Genomic DNA, 19,057 nt, shown 5'->3' with positions numbered 1-19,057 from the left:
TTATGATACTGACTGATTTGTTTTCAATTCCCTTCCTAATAATTCCCAGCATGGCGTTGGCCTTTTTTATTGCAATCGCACACTGTCTTGACATTTTCAGTGAGTTATCTACCATGACCCCAAGATCTATCTCTTGGTCAGTCTATGCCAGTTCACAACCCATCAACTTGTATTTGTAAGCTGGGATTCTTGGCCCCAATGTGCATTACTTTTGCACTTGGCCACATTGAACCTCATCTGCCACGTTGATGCCCACTCACCCAGCCTCAACAGATCCCTTTGAAGTGCCTCACAATCCTCTCTGTTTCTCACCACCTTGAACAATTTAGTGTCATCTGCAAACTTGGCCACTTCACTGCTTACTCCCAACTCCAGATCATTAATGAACAAGTTCAAGAGCATAGGATCCAGTACTGAGCCCTGCGGCACCCCACAGCTTACTGTCTCCCACTGCGAAGAGTGCCCATTTATACTCACTCTCTGCTTCCTATTAATTAGCCATCTTATTTTCCCCTTCCCCATTGTATCACCTTTCCCTTCCTCAAAATCCCCCTAGCTGCATCCATTTTCTTGCTTTCTTCTTTCCTTCCCACCCACCAGTCAACCTACCTTCATCTGTCCCACTCACCTTCAGCTTTCTCTCATTTTCCTCTGGCATTCTTTAGGTGGAAAAACTAGGGTCCGATCATACAGTGGCAGCCACTGGGTTGGACCCAGTGGTGTAGCAGTGGCTGCTGGGCTGTGCTCAGTTGCACAGTGGGAAACCTGCAAGGACTTGTGGAAGGAACTTCATTTCCCCCTCCTGTTTTCCTGTCTCCCGTTATGTCTTCTTTCCCTGCTCCTGGCATCACCTATACTCTTACCTTTCCCTGATTCCAACTCTCCTTACCACCTATGTGCCAACCTACCTTTTACCTGCCTCTCCATCTTTGTCTGTATTATATATTTACTTCATTTATATCCCATCTTCCTCCAGAACAGGAACCTAAAGTAGCTTATGTTATTCTACTTTCCTCTATTTTATCCTCACAACAACCCTGTGAGGTAGGTTAGGCTGAAAACTTGTGACTGACCCAAAGGGAGCTTCTATGGCAGAGTGGGGATTTGAACCTGGTTCTCCCAGATCTTGGTCTGAAATTCTAACCACTATACCATACTGTTTTTTTGCGGGGTGGCTACTGCAGAACAATAGCAGCCAGCCCTGGTATCAACAAATCCTCTTTCAAGGCCAAAAGCCCTGGAAAGGGCTCTGCTCACTCCTCCTGACTTCCACTGAGAAAAGCCAATGCTTGAAAGCTGCCAATACGGTAGCGGTTGCCTAGGCATCCCTACAATGGCCAATGCTGAGGGCATTTATTCTTAAAGGTACAGGCACTACTTTTGTTGGGGGCATTTTTATTTTAGATTTCAGATTTTTGTACATACCTGGGACTTTTTTCAGGTTTGTAGAAAGATCTGTCTTGTCTGTCTATGGCCCCAATCTCTGGATTTAAGTATTTACAATTTTGGCCACATTGAGGATCAGATATATTGATGCCCCATTGCAGGGCATATTGTGTGGTCAAACTACCCAAAGAAAGAACTCAACTTCTCTTTTAACTAAAAATAATCTGCTCTCTTTTACATATTCTAATAACCAGCTTGTGAGTTTAAGAAAAGAATGGTGCAGTATTCCTGAGATGCCTTGCATTTTCTGAAAGCCAATGACATATTTGGTTTTTCATTTGCAATATGACCTGAACATGCAAGCACATTTTAAATTAAAGAAATATATGTCTGTATAATATGGCTGGCACAAACACACACAAAAAAGGCAACTGAAATTCAATCCAGATGTCCAACCCTAATTTTGTAAGCACAGGCAACTAAGAAAGCTGCTGTCTTTTTGAAGATTTTGTTCATAATTCCTGCATGGAAATTAATTCCTCAATTCCAGGCCTGAGACTCAAGTTCAGATGTCATGAACAAACCAGTTTGCTTGTGATGAGTACCAAGTTTATACAATCCCTCATTCATCCATTTGTGAAGCCAAAAGTCTTTAACTAACTCCACAATCAAGCATCCCAACAAAAGTTGGTTTCTTTCATGATTGTAGATAAAAATCCCAATCAACAGGCAAGAAAATAATCTCAGTTTGTTCAAGTGCCATCATTCAGATGCAATGACAAATGGGAGTTAGCTGTCTTCAGTCTTGCTGTACTACATGAGAGAAAATGGAGAAAGCATGCAAGCCTGGCTATTAATGAGATTCGTGCCCCTTCTGAACAAACTCTTACAGATTCCCCACTAGCCTTGTCCCAGTCTCACGCTCCTCTTCTCCGTTGTGCTTCCATCCAATTTCGCACAAGCTGCATTGAAGCTATGACTCGCCCTGCCTCTTTCCCACGGCAAGCAGAAACCAGTTTTCAGAGGATCTTGCTTGCCGCGGGAAAGAGGCAAGGTAAGTTGCAGCTCTGAGGCAGCTTATGTGAAAACGGACGGAAGTGCCACGGAGAAGAGAAGCGTGAGACCAGGACAAGGCTAGTTGGGAATCGGTCTCTGATTTGTTTGCGATGGCTGAATTGAGCCTCAGTCCCAGAAGGAAAATTCACCACATTTTGTTTTGTATACTGAATACGTAGTTTGTATGCTCTTTTATTAATTGTAAAATCAGTGTAGCATGGTGTCAACCATTTTTCACCATGTGCAAAAGCATACAAATTAAATATTCCCCATGCAACAGTGACATAATAAAAACAAGCATTACTCTTTGGTGATTTTGTCATGTCAAAAAGTAACATGAGAACTGGTTCTGGCTGCAGTAAATTTAAACTAGGGAGAAGTCCAAGTTGGCAGAAGCCCCTGCACTGTGAAATACATTAGCAGCAACAAAAAACAAATGCACTCATAAAAAGGAAAAAAGAGAAGAAAACAAGGGAGAGGGTGAGAACAAGGGTATTTAATGTTGAAAAGGAACTGTACATCTAGGACAGTGGTAAGGGGAACATAAAAAGAGCTCACAATATGACTAAGTTTGTTGAGGTGTGTAGTGCTTGTTTGGCACTGTGTGTCTCCATGTTCCTGTCAAGTCCAGAGAAATTCACACAGGATGTGTTTCCTGAAACAAATCCAATAGGCCCAGGAAAGTGGTAGCCAACTCTTTTTTTCCACAAGGAGAAAATGGACCATATAAATTCCACCATGACAACTTTGCCCTTTCAGAGCTTCGGTAGATTTTCCCTCCTTTCCCAAAATACAGAAGAGCCAGATACTGAGTTTCTGTCAAGGATATAAGGATAAAGCAGCACTTCCAGGTCAAAGGTAATATTGTTCTTCTCTAGACAGGGGCATCATCTGCCATTGTGCAAGGATTTATCTTCTCTCTGTGTGATGCATGAACCCTGACCTTTAAATCCATTCTTCAATGTCAGACACAGGTGAACTGCTTTCTAGTTTGGTAAACCACAGCTGTGCTTATAGATGAAGCAGAAAACAACTCCCAAGTCCTTTCAGAAATCAACCTGAGCATATAAGGTGTTATACCGATTGTGTCCAAAATAAAAGCACAATACACCCATTTGAATTCCAGCTGTAAGATAGTGGAAGGGAACACATCCATTGTTTTGCTTCTGGGGTAAAGTAGCGGGAGGCAGATGTTGTTCACCAATAACGTTCCTGATTCCCTTTTATTCTGGCGGCAATTTATCAAGGGTGGGAGAGAACCAGCACACAAATCCCTTTTTCTTGCTCCCCAATTAAATAATAAAAAGGAGCAGCCAGCCATTCTTCAGGGGAAACATTTTAGGACAGAAAAAGTGTCTCTTAAATAAGCTTCTTTAATTATTATTATCGTCACCATCTATTTATTTATACAAATATATAAAATATATTTATATAGATTTATATAATATATAACTTTGAGCTCTCTGGTGGGCCTTTCATTTACAGACGTATTGATCGACAATCTCTGTGCATTTTTTACACTTCACGTAACAGCACCAGTGGAACTTGCAGTGGCAGCGTTCTACCTGCACGCTTTTGAACTGGTCATAGCCCCGTCCGCAGCACATCAGCTCGCAGCCGTCCATGCCCTCTGATGTCTTGTTACAGAGCCGGCCTTGGGTGCCCAGGGACCCTGTGGTCTCGTTGCGCAGGCAGTAGTCGGGACTGGAGTCCACATAAACCAGGTCCTCTGGAGTGGGTGAGTTGAAGCGGTTGTTGACCAGCTCCAGCTTGCCCCTGCGGCTGATCCTCATGGCAGCTGCGCTGTCATACTTCTCTTTCAGCAGGTCACCCACTTTACGGAAGTCGGCCAGCTGCAACCAGCAGGTCTTGAGGCTGCAGGAACCTGAGACGCCGTGGCACTTGCAAGCCACGTCAGCCAACTTGTACACTGCCTAAGGATGGGAAAACAGGAAAGTGAGACCAGGCAGGCATTGAATCACCCTCCTAAGACTGAACTGTTGAAACTAGGGTAACTTCCAGGGAGGCTCGGAGAACTCCTGGAATACCAACTAATCTCTAGACAACATATATAATTTTGACTTGAGGAAATAGGCATTTTGAAGGGAGGACTATTATACCCCGTGAAAGTGCCTCCTCTCCCCAAATGCCACCCCCTTCCCAGGCTCCACCCCTCAAAAAAAATCTCCAGGAATTTCCCAAATAGAATTTGACAACCCTAGTGAAGACCCTATGCTGAACTTTTTTTAAAAGTATTTTATTTTCAATTTTTTCATGCAGTCTTTTTTATCTTTTACCAAATATAAACAAAAGCATTATTTTACAAAATTATAAGCAGGCCAAAATCTCTGTTAAAGCACAGAGAGTCATTGTATTCAGGGGTGGCCAAATTGTGGCTTGGGAGCCACATGTGGCTCTTTCACACATATTGTGTGGCTCTCAAAGCTCCCGCAGCTCCATTGGCCAGCTTGGAGAAGGCATATGGCTTTTTAAATCACTTCTCCAAGCCAAGCCAGTCAGTGGCTTGGAAAATGCATTTAGAGTTAAAGATGCTTTCTTTCTACCTCTCCTCCATCTTTTTTCCTTCCTTCTTTTCTGCCTGCCTGCACCTGATGTTCATGTCTTGTGGCCCTCAAAATTTATTCTATGTGGCTCTTATGTTAAGCAAGTTTAGCTACCCTACAGAAATGAGTCTATTCTGAGATTAAATTTCAGAAAATTAAACAATATGTTAATAACCATATTCAAAAATACTAATTTCAAAAATTCAAAAGTAAAGTAAATCTTTACAGTATTGTTTTTTAGGAATAACGTGACCTGCTGGACTGTTCAACCTCTGCTGTCCAGTAAACTGCACAGGAGCTAAGGGAAAGGGAGAGAGAGCTTCAAATCAGGAAGTGCCTGGTTTGAATCTGGTCTCTGCCCTGGGTGGCTTTATGTAATCACAATCAACCTCCATCTACAATATGTAGATGATAATGTTAAAAGACTGTTACTGAGATTGCTAGCTGTAATGTATGTGAAGTGCCTTGAACATTTGAAAGCACTGTATAAATATTTCAGTAGTATTTCATTCTGGTCTTATCCCAGAAACTTAGAGTACATTACAATGTATATCCTTTTCCATCTCCACAACACCCCTGTGGGGTACCATGAGGCTGAGGAGACTTCCCCAATGACAACCAGCAGCCTTAAAGAATCATAGCTGATACTCAAAACCAATGTCTCTGCCTCTGCATTGCTCTATGAAAGACTTCCAGTTTCCATCACAATGTTTTGGGTTGGGTTTTTTTTAAAGCAATCTCTTTTATTGTTAAATGAGGCATTTTTCTGACCAACTGACTGAGCCAGTTTTTGACCATCTTGCTTGTTTGATACTGCTACAATGACTTGGGTGCTATCTACCTCTACAGCAGTGCTGACAGAAAAGTAAAGGGGCTATTAGTAGCTTTGGAACTATTAGTAGCTTTGGAAAATGGAGTAAGGTGGAAAAGTTCCTTCCCTCAGCTACTACCATTTCCTGCAGTCAGTTCAAACTTTCCTGTGTAGGCTTTGAAACTTTAAAAAGATCTCTGGGAAATGTGATTATCGATTTCCCCATCTATATGGCTTACTGAATTCAGAGTCAAATCACCACTGAGTCCTGTAAAGTTGGGATGGGAGCAGGGAATTAAAGAGTATTAGGGCAGAAAGGAATGGATTGCTGAATTATTTTCCTGCCTGAGCGCCCCTCTGAAACTGCTGCTACCAATTTGGTTTTCTCCTGGTGGGCCTCCTAGCCTGAAAGAAATCCCCTCATGTGGAAAAACAGCTGAGGAAAAGCAGTTCTGGGGGTGCTGACAAGAGAAGGAGTTTATCGCTCCTCCCCACATCCACTACTGTGCTTTAAAAAGACTCACTCCTGCTTCAGCACATCTGAAGTTGGGTCATGCAACATTTTATATCCAGTTTGACCCCTGAAAAAGAAATAAAGCTGAAAGACACAAGACTTGTGCTGCATCTTTTTGCAGCTTGCCTGCCACCTTGTGGTCAATTACTTATCTAATCCTATGTCCTCCCTCCCCGCCCCCCCCCCCCCCCCAGCTTTTCCCAACTCTCAAAGTCTTGTGATAAAAAAATAGCCCATGGCTTCTTCCACTTGGAGGTTTTGCTCTGATTTGACATCCAAACTACAGCAGGGTTTTTTTTTAAAGAGCATCCACACAATGCCATTTCCTAACTGTATTCTTTCCAAGTTTCCCCTTGATTTGCTATGGTCTTTCTCAAACCTGATTTGGTACAATCTTTTTGGAAAGAGTGGGTTTGCATGCCATGTGAATGGAAAAGTAAACAGCTGTGAAGGCCCTGCCCAGAGCTGCCATCATCTCCCTTGCTCTCCCTTGCCCTTTCCCCCTGCCACCAGAGATGCTTTTCTGGACTTTTAAAAAAAATTGGCAATGTGCATACTGCTTTAGCATCATCATGTCTGCTACCTCCTCAGAATCACCAGCTTTCATATAAAATGAAAACTAAGTTGGTGGAACAAGCTCCCTTTGGAGAATAGGGCCCTGAAGGGACTGTTGCAGTTCCGCAGGGTCTGTAGGACAGAGCTGTTCCACCAGGCATTCAATGGAGGCGGTGGACATTTTGTTATTCTGTGGCCTCCCTGCTGCAGGGACCCTGATTGTAATTCTGCTGACCCATTTATCTTACACCAGCTGGGGGATGTATGGCAGGAATGGAGGCAACTGATATTACCAACTGCAGAATTGGAGTTTGTTTTTAGATTGCTATATTGCTTTTGGATTGTATATTGTTTTATTATATGTATTTGATTTTAATCTTGTATTATTGATTGTTGTTATCCGCCCAGAGCTCATTTGGGAAAGGGCAGGCTATACATTAAAAATTATAAATAAAATAAATAAGTCTTTAGCCCTTTTCATTGTGCCTTTCCTGTTATATCCCCAATGAAAGCAGCCAGTGAAGCGGGGGGGAGGGTCTCCAAACTGGGGGATCCCCTGCCCCCAACTGGGGATTGGTAACCCTAGTACCATTTTATTAAATGAGGCTTACTCCCAGGAAATTATCCATAGGCTTACACTGTTAGTGACCAAAACTGGCCTATGAATCCTAAGCAAATGGTGCTTTAAAAGACCACCCAAAGTGCAGATGCCTCCTAGATCCACATAATTAAATGAAGATTGCGGTTGATGGGCTGGGGTGAAATTTAGTCAAGTTTCCACAAAATGCAAAACTATGTAACTTTAGGGCACTGCAAAATCATATGCATAAGATTAACATAACTTTTCTCTTCCAGTGCAAGCAGTTATGATGTATGCTCAGACTGGTTATCATTAAAAACTGGATGTCTATGTACTCTGAATAAGCCTCTTTGCTGGATGAGTTTCAATCTCAAGTCCAACATGGTTGTATTTATGGATCTTAAAGATGCTTAAAACTAAAACTTGAGGATTTGAGTTTCCGCTTGACTTACCACATATCATATCTGTTTGCCGAACTAGATATTTATTTTTATTTTGTTTATTTTATTTGACATTTATCCTGCCCTTCCTACGAACAGGCTCAGGGTGGGTTACAACATAAGTCACAAATGTCACAGCATGAGATTCATCTCCTTAAGGAACTTGGACAATTACATGTTGAGCAGGGGCAAGAGCCAAAGAGGTCTAACACTGAAGGGTGCTAAATCCTTTCCCTTCCACCAGCATACCACCATCTCCCTGCAGTATGTTCTTGACAATGTTCCCTCTAAGCTGCAGAACCTTGTGAGCAAAAATTCTACTTTGTGAGCTACTGGCCTTAAAGTTTTGAGCTACTGCATAAATTAGTGTGCTTTGGGGTCATCTTTCCTGAGATAAGACAAAAATGTGTGAGCTGAAGGCTAAAAATCTGTGAGCTAGCTCATGCTTAGCTTCCCTCAGCTTAGAGGGAATATTGGTTCTTGAATGTGATTTTTCCCTCTAAGCCCCAATATTGCAAGTGAGACTGGCTGAAGAGCAGACTGCAAAGGAGAGGAAGGTTTAGTACTCCCATGTAATTTCCCCTTGTGCTCCATCTTGGCCCAAACCCCACCCCCCTTTGTAAGTGGTATGGCAGGCCGTATCTAAAGAGGTATCTAAAGTGGTCTTCCACATATCCTGAACAGAGATCTTAGAACAGGGTGCTCTATGTCTATAAACACCAGCATTTGTCAGATCAAGACAGAGAGAGGACAGTGATATGTCTGAAACACCAATAGCTTCCAAGCTAAATGTATCTGCCAAGCTCTTAGAATAGAATCATAGAGTTGGAAGGGACCTCCAGGGTCATCTAGTCTAACCCCTTGCACAATGCAGAAATTTCACAAATATCTCCCCCCCCCCCCCCCCATACACACATACATCCCCAGTGGCCCCCAATCCATGGCCAGAAGATGGCAAAAACCTCCAGGATCCCTGGCCAAACTGGCCTGGAGAAAAATTGCTGAATGTCCCCAAAGTGTCAATCAGCATTTCCCTAGGCTTGTAAGAAAGTGCCACAGAAACAAAGCATTGATTCAACCCTTCCTGCCCTCCTTCTCATGATCTGCCTAATTCACTGAATCAGCATTGTTGCCAGATGGCCATCTAGCCTCTGCTTAAATACCTCCAAGTAAGAAGAGCCCACCACCTCCTGAGGAAGCCTGTTCCATTGAGAAACAGCTCTGTCAGGAAGTTCTTCCTAATATTTTGCCGGAAACCCTTTTGATTTAATTTCAACCCTTTGGTTCTGATCCGACCTTCTGGGGCAACAGAATGCAATTCTACACCCATCCTCTATGGCAGCCCTTCAAGTACTTTGCTTTTAGGCTGTATGCAAGACTTCATCTTAGAAGGGCCATTTCCCCTTCTTTCATGCACAGGAGAGAATGCCTCTTCTAAGATGACTCTTGCCAAGTTGCCATCTTTATATAAGTATTTCTTGCAGCATATATATTTTTAAATCCTCTGTACAATTACAAGGGGGAGGACAGCTTCTCAGTCATACAGAATGTTATCTGAATGATTACTTGACTGGTTTAAAAGCTAGGAGTTTTCATTTGCTCCGAGTCTGCCCATTCCACAAAGGGCATAATTGTGTGCCATCTACGGGTAAAAATAGCCTAGAAAGGGTGTTGAACTCATTTGTTACGAGGGCCGGATCTAACATAAATGAAATCATGTTGGGCCGGGCCATGTGTGTCATAAAATGTAATACCAGGAAGCAGATATACAAACTTTATAAAGGACACAGAGGTGCTTTTTTTTTTTAAAGGTGCTTTCTTTGTATTGTGGGCAAAGGAAGCTCTGGCTCTTTCCCTCCTTCCCCAGGGGATGAGGAGGGGGAGGAGCCTCAGCCAATAGAAGGAAGAGGGGCTTTGCTCTGTAGCTTCTGTGCAATTGAGCAAACCTAGCAAAGTAAGCTGTGATGCAGAAGGAAGCAAGAGACAGGGGAAAGGAGCAGACTTGCTCGAGGGCCTGATAGAAGCTCTCTGGGGGTCTAATTCGTCCCCCAGACTGCATGTTTTGACACCCCAGGCCTATAGTTTTCCCTTTGGCTTCCAATAGTGAACTACAGCAGCTTTAAAAAAAATAAGCTCCGAAAAGACTTTAGAGCTATAATTATATTGTAGCATTATTTTTTTTTCTTCCTAGATATCTCTAACTGGACTGTATGCTCAAACTGTATGATTTAAAAGTGACAAACACATGCTTATTTCTATAATGTTATTGCAGTCACCCAGTGTTTTCATACAGCATTTTGTTCCTTCCAAATTCTAGGGTTGTTTTTTTTTAATTTAAATGATGCTGTAATTCAATCCTCCCTCTGTCATTGGTATCATTACTTCTGAGTTCATCCTGTTGAATTTGAGGAAGTGATATTGAAAACATCTGTCCAAAACAAACAAGAGAACCTAAGATGAAACTCTGCACCCAGCACAGCTATCCGTTTGTTGCAAACTCCAGAAGCAAACTTGATAATAGGCAAGTTAATCTTCATAATCTTAAATTCTCTAGTTGAATACAGGGGAAAATATGACTGGGACTGATTTTCTAACAATATGTTCAGATGTACAGCCTTTTGCTCAAAAGGCTGCCAACTCCAAGTTGGGAAATTCGTGGAGATTTGGAGGTTAAGTCTGAGGGGAGCATGGTTTGGGGGAAGGGAGGGGAGGAACTTCAGCAAGGTATAATGCCATACAGCCTACCCTCCAAAGCAGCCATTTCCTCCAGGGAAGTTGATTTCTGCTGTCTGATGATTAGCAGTAATTCAAAGAGATCTCCAGGTCCCACCTGAAGCTTGGCAACAGCAACACTATCTAAATGGCTTCCTGTGGGTCTTCCTGGCTGAGATGGAACCAGTCAGGCATTTGAGGAGAGGGATGTTGACTGAGTTATGCATGAGATAAAGATGAAAAGAATCAAGAGGAAGCTAAGACAACTAGGGTAAAAAAGTAGACCCTCTATAGTCAACCTGTAAGTATTTAGTCATGGAATTGTTTAAAACCTTCCTAGGTCATGCCTCTCTACCTCAAATTCCTTTCCTGACTCTTCCCTCATAAGAAATAGACTGTGGTTAATTAGCCAGGCCTCCTCTCAGCCTTGCTTAGGATGGGGGTGAAGAAACTGCTGATTGAGGCCTGCTACATGTTGGAATTGGTAAACAATTCCACAGAGCCACAGAGCCAGGAGATTGATAAGGGAAGGGTGGTGAGAAAAGGGGTGAAATGGAGACCAAGTGGAGAAGGGGACAGATGGAAGGAAAGCACATGCTGAGATAACGTCAAAGACAAACAAACAGGGGTAATAAAAGTTAAAAGTCAGGGTTCCGGAACATTCTACAATAAAGTGGAGCAAGGATGGGGTCAGCACCATGCCTAAAACTGAAGCAAACATCATTCTTTTCCCATCCCATATAGCCTTTCCTGAGAACCAAAGTCAGATACTTTCCTGAGAACCAAAGTCAGATACAAACTCTGTCCATCACTTTAGCCGGAGAGGAGAAACACGGAGGCAGGGGGAAAGGAGATCTCTTTTATGCAAACATTTATTAGGAATCCAACATGCCAGCTGTAGCAAATCCTGACTGAGGTGGCAAATTCTCTCATGTTGGCAGAAAAGAAGAATTTGAGTTTTCATGTCATGTTGGGCCTGGGATGTGCAGAATTTCAGCCACTTCCTTTAATGGTTATCTCTCAGTGGCAGATAGGTACAATTTATAACATTCCAGTGCTATCTGACCCTTCCAAGCTCTTCCCTTCTCTTTTCATCTCTTCTCCACTTATGTCAATAGGCTATCTTGGTTTGTATTAAAACACCAATGATTTAGCACTTTATGAAGACCTAATGACCATTCCAATTTACTGCTAGGGATGCCTGCCAGCCAACCAGCAGGGACGCTCCAGCCCCAACAGCGACCACCTACAGCCACCCCTCTCCCTCCCCTCCCCTCCTGCAAGATTTAAAGGACCCACCAGCTGATCCACTGGCGGGCCCTTTAAATCTTGCAGTACTGGAGGGAGAAGGGTTCAGGAGTTCAAGCAGAAGCCCCCAGTCTCAAAAAAGCATTTAAATGGACCATTTAAAAGATTTGAGGAGCGGCCACATGGAATTCAGGCATGTGTGGCCCCCCCATTCACAAAAAGCATTTAAAGGGATGCTTTATGTTCAGGAAATAGTGAGGGGGACCACTGCTACAGAGGAGAGAAACAGCCTTCTCTGTTAGTGTTTCTGGAAAAGCTTAGAGTTGCCAGGCCCCACCTGCTTCCTGGCAGGGGGATCTGCTGTCTGCCCCTGGCCCAAAAGAAGCCAGGCTATGCGCAACAAGATCTAGGGCCTTCTCGGTGGCAGCACCAGAACTCTGGAACACCCTCCCAGAAGCTATAAGGGCCCTGCGGGCTTTGTCGGCGTTCTGCAGGGCCTGTAAGACCGAACTGTTTAGACAGGCTTTTCTGGTTGACTGAAAATGGGCTGCCACTGGACATCCTACAGAAGCTGGTGGTCATAGTCAGAACCCAATACTGCCAGACTGGATTGAGATAGCGTAATAGTTTTAAACTGATAAATGTATTATGGTTTTATATGTTTTATGGAATTGATTGTTTTTATGATACTGTAAGCCGCCCTGAGTCCGCTTGCGGAGAGGGCGGGATATAAATGTAAAGTAATAAATAAATAAATAAATAAATCTTCAGTCCTTCCCAGAAGGTTCTGCCATGAGCACAAAGTCACCTGGAAGTGATATCATCACACTGCCACCATAATGCTCTAGTTTTTGAGCCAAACTCTATGATTTGAGCCAAACTCTATGATTTGTGCCCAAATTTACCATAGAGTTTTGCCCAAAAACTAGAGCATTTCTGCACAACATTGGCATGATAACTTCACTTCCAAGTGACATCATCGCACCATGTTATGGGGCATTTGTGGGTGCAGTTCCCACCCCCATTAGCTGGGTGGGTAGCGGCTTTAGGAGCCTGCAAGAGTGGGGAGGACCCCGCCTGGACCAGAGGGCTGGCAACCCTATAAGAGCTCCATAAGAAAGTAAATAAGTGCTCCAGTGTGTGAATGGAACAGCAAAGAAAACATTTATCCTTCTTAAAGAAGCCATCATTGGACCCGATGGTCCTGGCCAACTACTGCCCAGTCGAATCTTCCATTCCCAGGTAAGGTAGTTGAGAGAGCAAACTAGCTGGCCAAACAGCTGCAGGCATTCCTGGAGGACGCCTCTATCCTAGATCCCTTCCAGTCTGGGTTCCGACCTGGTCATGAGATGGAGATAGTTTTGGTCACACTTATAGACGATCTCCAGAGACAGCTGGACTGAGGTGGGTCAGCGCTGCTGGTACTTTTAAAATGTACAGCAGTGTTTGACATTGGTCAATCATGACCTTTTGACCCACCACCTTGCCGATGTGGGGATCTGGGGGACTACCCTGAAGTGGTCTTCCTCCTTTCTCCAAGGTTAGGGACATTGAGTGGTGCTTGGGGAGAGGGTCTCCCCATGATTCTCACTGAGTTGCGGGGTCCCTCAAAGAGTGATCCTCTCCCCAATATTATTTAATATCTATATGTAGGCCTCTTGCCCAGCTGATCTGGGAGTTTGGGCTTGGGTGCCATTCAATATAAGGATGCAACCCAGCTGTATCTGTTAATGGATGGCCAGCTGGACGTGGACCCAGATACTGTGGACCAGGCGCTGGGAGCTGTGGCTGGTTGGTGGAACCAATTACCAGAGGAGGTGCAGGCCTTGCGGAGCCTTGACCAGTTCCCCAGGGCCTGAAAGACCACTCTTTTTCAACTGGCCTTTACTTAAGACGAAGTTACTGTAGAACGAATACCATCACCACGGAAAAACTATAAGATGCGCACATCAAGATTTTAACACCAAATTAGATAGTTTTAATGTATGATTTATACCTGTATATGATGTATAATATGTATGTTTGATTTATAATATGTATTGTTTTAATTGTTGAAGCTTTATGTTATGAGCCGCCCTGAGCCTGCTTTGGCGGGGAGGGCGGGATATAAATTAAATATTATTATTATTATTATTATTATTATTATTATTATTATTATTATTATTATTATTGGTTAAGGCAGATCCCATGCTTTTAAAAATAGGTTATTATACCTTGCTTTTCTCTACCTTAAGGAATCTAGTAGTGGCTTACTCTGAGTTAACCTTCCTCTCCCCCCAACAGGCTCCTTGTGAGGCAGGTAGGGCTGAGAGAGTTCTGACAAGACTGTGACTGGCCGAAGGTCAACACCCAGCAGGCTTCATGTGGAGGAGGAGTGGGATTTCAATCCTAGTTCTCCAGATCAGAGTCCTCCACACCTAATCAGGGCTTTTTCTGTAGCAGGAACTCCTTTGCAAATTAGGCCACACACCCCTGATGTGGCCAATCCTCCTGGAACTTACAGTAGGCCCTGTACTAAGAAGCTTGTAAGCTCTTGGAGGATTGGCTACATCAGGGGTGTGGGGCCTACTGGAGTCCTGCTACAAAAAAAGCCCTGCTCCTAGACACTATACCATGCTAATTTTCAGTCCCTGGTATCTTGCTGTAAAGATTTCATACAGCACAGCAAGACTAGGAATTACCTGTGCCTGAAGCACACACATTTTCCAAACACACACTAGCCAATTCACAGCAGCTGTAGGGAGGGGTAGTGTCATTTGCAAGGCAGAACTGATAGGGAAAGCCACCGCCCTTTTCTCAGCTGCAGCTGGTCTTATTTCTGGCTTATGAGCCCCCTATGATCATATAAGTCCAGGATGACTCTGTGGAGGTGCTGCTGTGGAGGGTAGGAAGCCCTGGGCTAGGTGGACCAATGGTCTGTATTTCTACACGACTTCTGAGCTACCGCAAATCATGCAGCATTTTCTCCTGTAATCAATGTGCTAGCTGAGACAAGCAGGAGTTCTGAGAATTTTTAATAACTAACATGCAGATTAAACACTTACTAAATGTTTCCTTGAGGAAAGATGTCTGGAACACACACAGCATCTGAGTCCTAGGTGTGTAATTAGTGCATGAGAAAAAAATGTGCAAAATAACCTATGGATATTTTCTTCATATTCTCTTAGTCTCACCTCTAAGCAAACATAAAGTCTATTTATAGCAAAAACAAACGATGACCACATGCTTCCATCTAAACACACCTCATTAGCTCGAACAGGAGTGTCAAACTCGTTTGTTATGAGGGCCGGATCTGACATAAATGAGGCTGGGCCGTGTTGGACCGGGCCACGTGCACACCTATTTAAGATTAGGTAGCAGAGATATGAACTTTTTAAAGGACAGAGACAAACATGACTAAAGATTTTTTTTTAAAAAAAAACCCAAAACATGCTTAAAACATTAGCACTCATTGGTCGTAAAGGTGTTTTCTTTGTATTCCTCCCATGGGATCCAGGGAACTGGGCAAAAGAAGCTCTGGCTCTTTCCCTCCCTCCCCAGAAGACCAGGAGGGAGAGGAGCCTCAACCAATGGAGAAAACTGAGGTTTTGCTTCGTAGCTCTTGAGCGATTGAGCAAGCCTTGTAAAACAAGCTGTTATGCAGAAGGAAGCAAGAGAGAGAAGGAAGCAGACAAGAGCCAGTTGCTCAGGGGCCTGATAGAAGCTCTCTGGGGGCCTGATTCCGCCCCCAGGCCGCATGTTGGACACCCCTGGCCTAGAATGTGTTTAATATGTTTATGTATTAACTGTTGCATATTAGATAATCAACAGGTGACACTCCATCTCCATGCTCAAGAAAAGCTTTGCTCATTGAATATCTGCATACCCTACAAATGCTAAAGGCACAGGTGCTCTTAAAAAACAAGCAGGGAAAGCAATCCCATGAGCATAGTAAATTCCCGTATGAGATTCCAAGGGATATCATGACACAATTGATGGGAATGGTCCTATGGTAACAGGAAAAGGTTTAATATACTCCATCAGGACAAATGTTGGTATAATTTAATGGACCAAAAGAAATAAGATTTGGGGGCTTACATTGTGTGCTGTTTCATCTAGGGTTGCCAACTTCCAATTTGGGCCTGGACACCTCCCAGAATTATAAATAATCTCCAGAAATCAGTTATCCCGCAGAAAATGGCAGCTCTGGAGGGCAAACTATGTTATGGTGTTTAGGAGAAATGGAAGGCCTAGAGTGACATCACATCCCCACTGAGCTCCTACCCTTTTCCAAAATCCATCCCCTCCTCCCAGGATCTACTCCCAAATTTCCAGGAATTTACCAGCTCAGAGCTGGCAACCCTATCCAGTAATCTCTTTTAGGTTCAAATAAATTGTTGTGCCTGACTGGCTTCTTTCTCAAGGCAACACAGCTGTTACTATTGAAATGTGTCTCTTCTTCTTCAAGGAAAGGGACAGGTGTCAAGGGTCCCTGCCATGAATGTTATCATTTTGTATGCCTTCAATACTGCCTCCTTCTGTACCTACCTACACCAGGAGCATTCGGGGGAGTTGGTACTGTGCTTGCTTTGCATTTCTTCGTAACTTAACAAGTATTCATTCTGCCCTGGTGGGAAGGCCTGCGCCTGAACTTCAAGGACATGTTATCTCTCTCCCAGAGACTGTCTTGGTATTTACTCTATGCAAAGAGAGGGCTGGGCGAGAAACATTTGCACTTGCTTTGTGCAGGCTTTTCGGTTGTAAATGTTGGTGGCCCGAGAGGGGTATAAAGATCTGGCCATCCATAGGTGAGCCAGATCTGACACAGAATCATACTATTGTGATAAGTCTATAAATAAAATGAACCCTTTCTGAACAAGAAAGAGAGAGGCCTGCTTATGGAGGACTGCTCAGGAGCTGACAACAGGGTTACCAGCTGGGCTTTTTTTTTAGCAGGAATGCAGTTCCAACTGGCTTGGCGTCAGGGGGTGTGGCCTAAAATGCAAATGAGTTCCTGCTAGTTTTTTCCCTGCAAAAAAGCCCTGTGTGAAACAATGGTGACATCAGGGGATGTGGCCTAAAATGCAAATGAGTTCCTCCAGGGCTTTTCCTGCAAAAAAAGCCCTGGTTACCAGCCATCTTACCCTGCGTCCTGCCTCGTTGTTCTGTAGGTTCATCAGCGTGCGGGCCTGCTCCTCCGATCCTTTGGCATAGTTCCTCTCCCTCTCCCTGGCGTCCACAAACTCCTTGGCAAATCGGTAGCCATATTCCACATTGTCCCCACAGCCACCCCATAGCCAGTCTCTAGGCAAGTCCTTTGGTCGGGCTGTCCGGCTGCAGCCACAGGTGGAGAGTTCCCCTTCACGGCAGGCCCGGCTGATGGCATTCACCACCCCTGCAGCACTGATGGCATAGGTGAATGCAGTCTCTCGGCTACCTGGAATGGAGAATGGGGAGCTCATCAGAGGACAAATCTTAGCTAATGCTGATGCTGAAATTCTAGGCACCTTGGTTAAAGCATGAGCTGCCGTAGTTCTGTACGTACACATTTAAGCACCCTGCCCATCAACAAGACATTCAGGTTTCAATTCTTCTGAATCTCTTGGTGCAAGTAGCCAGGCACTGTGAAATACACACCTTCAGCACCCACTGCTATATAAACTAACAATGCAAGCACTATAGCATTGTTTTTTTCTAAAGAAGAAGATATTGGATTTATATCTTGCCCTTCACTCTGAATCTCAAGAGTCACAATCTTCTTTACCTTTCTCCACACACACAACAGACACCCTGTGAATTAGGTGGGGCTGAGAGAGCTCTTATAGCAGCTACCCTTTCAAGGACAACTCCTACGAGAGCTATGGCTGAACATACTTCTTCCTCACTTTAACTCCTTCTTAAGGATGGATTCAGATTGAGTACTGCTAATGATGAATTTCACAGCCATTTTTTTCCTTTGCCATACTTTATTGTGAATGTCTTGTCCACATACATCTCCACATAACACCTAGCATAGATAATGCACCACCACAAAGCACAGTTGAGGGTCCTTTGTGCATGCGTGCAATCTGTACCCAGCATCCCATAATAACACATGCAGACATATACCCCTGTCTGTGGTATGAAAAACACAAGTAAAAAAACAAAAACAGATTTGTCCAGTTATCTATTGTTGCCATTTCAACAGCTGATTTCTGTACAGCTCAAAAGACACAGACTCCTTTTCTATTTTTTGCTACAACAAATGGACTCAGCCATGAAGACCTGTCCTAAATCAGGACACAGGTAAATGTTTTATTTTGAGTTCATACATAGTATTGTGGCAGTTAACAAATATTGTACTGTTAAGCAAAGAAGCTTCTAATATGGCTTTTGCCATGTCCTGTAAGCCGCCCTGAGCCTGCCTCGGAGGGGAGGGCGGGATATAAATAAAATTTATTATTATTATTATTGTATGATTCTTATCACACAGCACAATGGATTTAAAGTACATATGAATGGATGAAGCTGCTTTATCCTGAATCCAACCCTTGGCCCATCAAAGTCAATACTGTCTACTCAGACTGGCAGCAGCTCTCCAGGGTCTCTGGCTGAGGTCTTTCACATCAACTTACTGCCAAATCCTTTAACTGGAGACGCTGGTTAATCAGAAATAATGATTTATGCAAACCTGGCAACTGTGAAGGGACTAGTGTCCAATGAGGGACATTTTTGACCACTAAAAATACAGAGTTTCAGTTTTTTTAAATAAAAGAGCAAGAATGTGAAAAACATCTGAATCCAGAAAACTGCAGGCTTCCATTGGTCAAGGGGGAAAGATTAATAATAATAATACTTTTTATTTATATCCCGCCCTCCCCGCTGAAGCAGGCTTAGGGCGGCTCACAACGTATTAGTTCAATACAATAAAATCATATAATTCAATAAATACTACATTATAAAACCAACATTTACATCAACATTCCAATTTAAATTATATGTATGGTGCTAAATTACAGGTTTTTTAGTAAATTTGATGGTGGAATACAACAGCAGCGAATCTATCATTAGCTCAGCATTTAGCTAAGGCCATCTTAAAAAGAGTAGTCTTGCAAGCCCTGCAGAATTGCTCAAGACTCCGCAGGGCCCGCACTTCGTCCGGAAGTTGATTCCACAGGTGTGGAGCTGCGATAGAGAAGGCCCGTTCCCTTGTGTTCTTCAATTTGGCCTCCC

The 19,057-nt window shown here is 43.5% G+C and overlaps 1 protein-coding gene across 1 annotated transcript in view; it reads right to left on the bottom strand.

Moving 5' to 3' along the window:
- Positions 1-2,918: 2,918 nt before the first annotated feature.
- WNT5B (Wnt family member 5B) overlaps positions 2,919-19,057 on the bottom strand; it is a 167,213-nt gene continuing 151,074 nt past the window's right edge. The window contains exons 4-5 of the mRNA XM_060245775.1: positions 16,990-17,282; positions 2,919-4,376 (exon numbers count right to left, since the gene is read on the bottom strand). Of these exons, the coding sequence (XP_060101758.1) occupies positions 3,918-4,376; positions 16,990-17,282 (752 nt within the window). The 3' untranslated portion in view covers positions 2,919-3,917. The remainder of the gene's footprint in view (positions 4,377-16,989; positions 17,283-19,057) is intronic.

This window comes from Heteronotia binoei, chromosome 8 (genome assembly GCF_032191835.1).
Source record: "Heteronotia binoei isolate CCM8104 ecotype False Entrance Well chromosome 8, APGP_CSIRO_Hbin_v1, whole genome shotgun sequence".
NCBI classification, from domain to species: Eukaryota; Metazoa; Chordata; class Lepidosauria; order Squamata; family Gekkonidae; genus Heteronotia; species Heteronotia binoei.
Note: the sequence above shows the minus strand (reverse complement) of the source record. Positions and strands in the feature narration are given on the sequence as shown.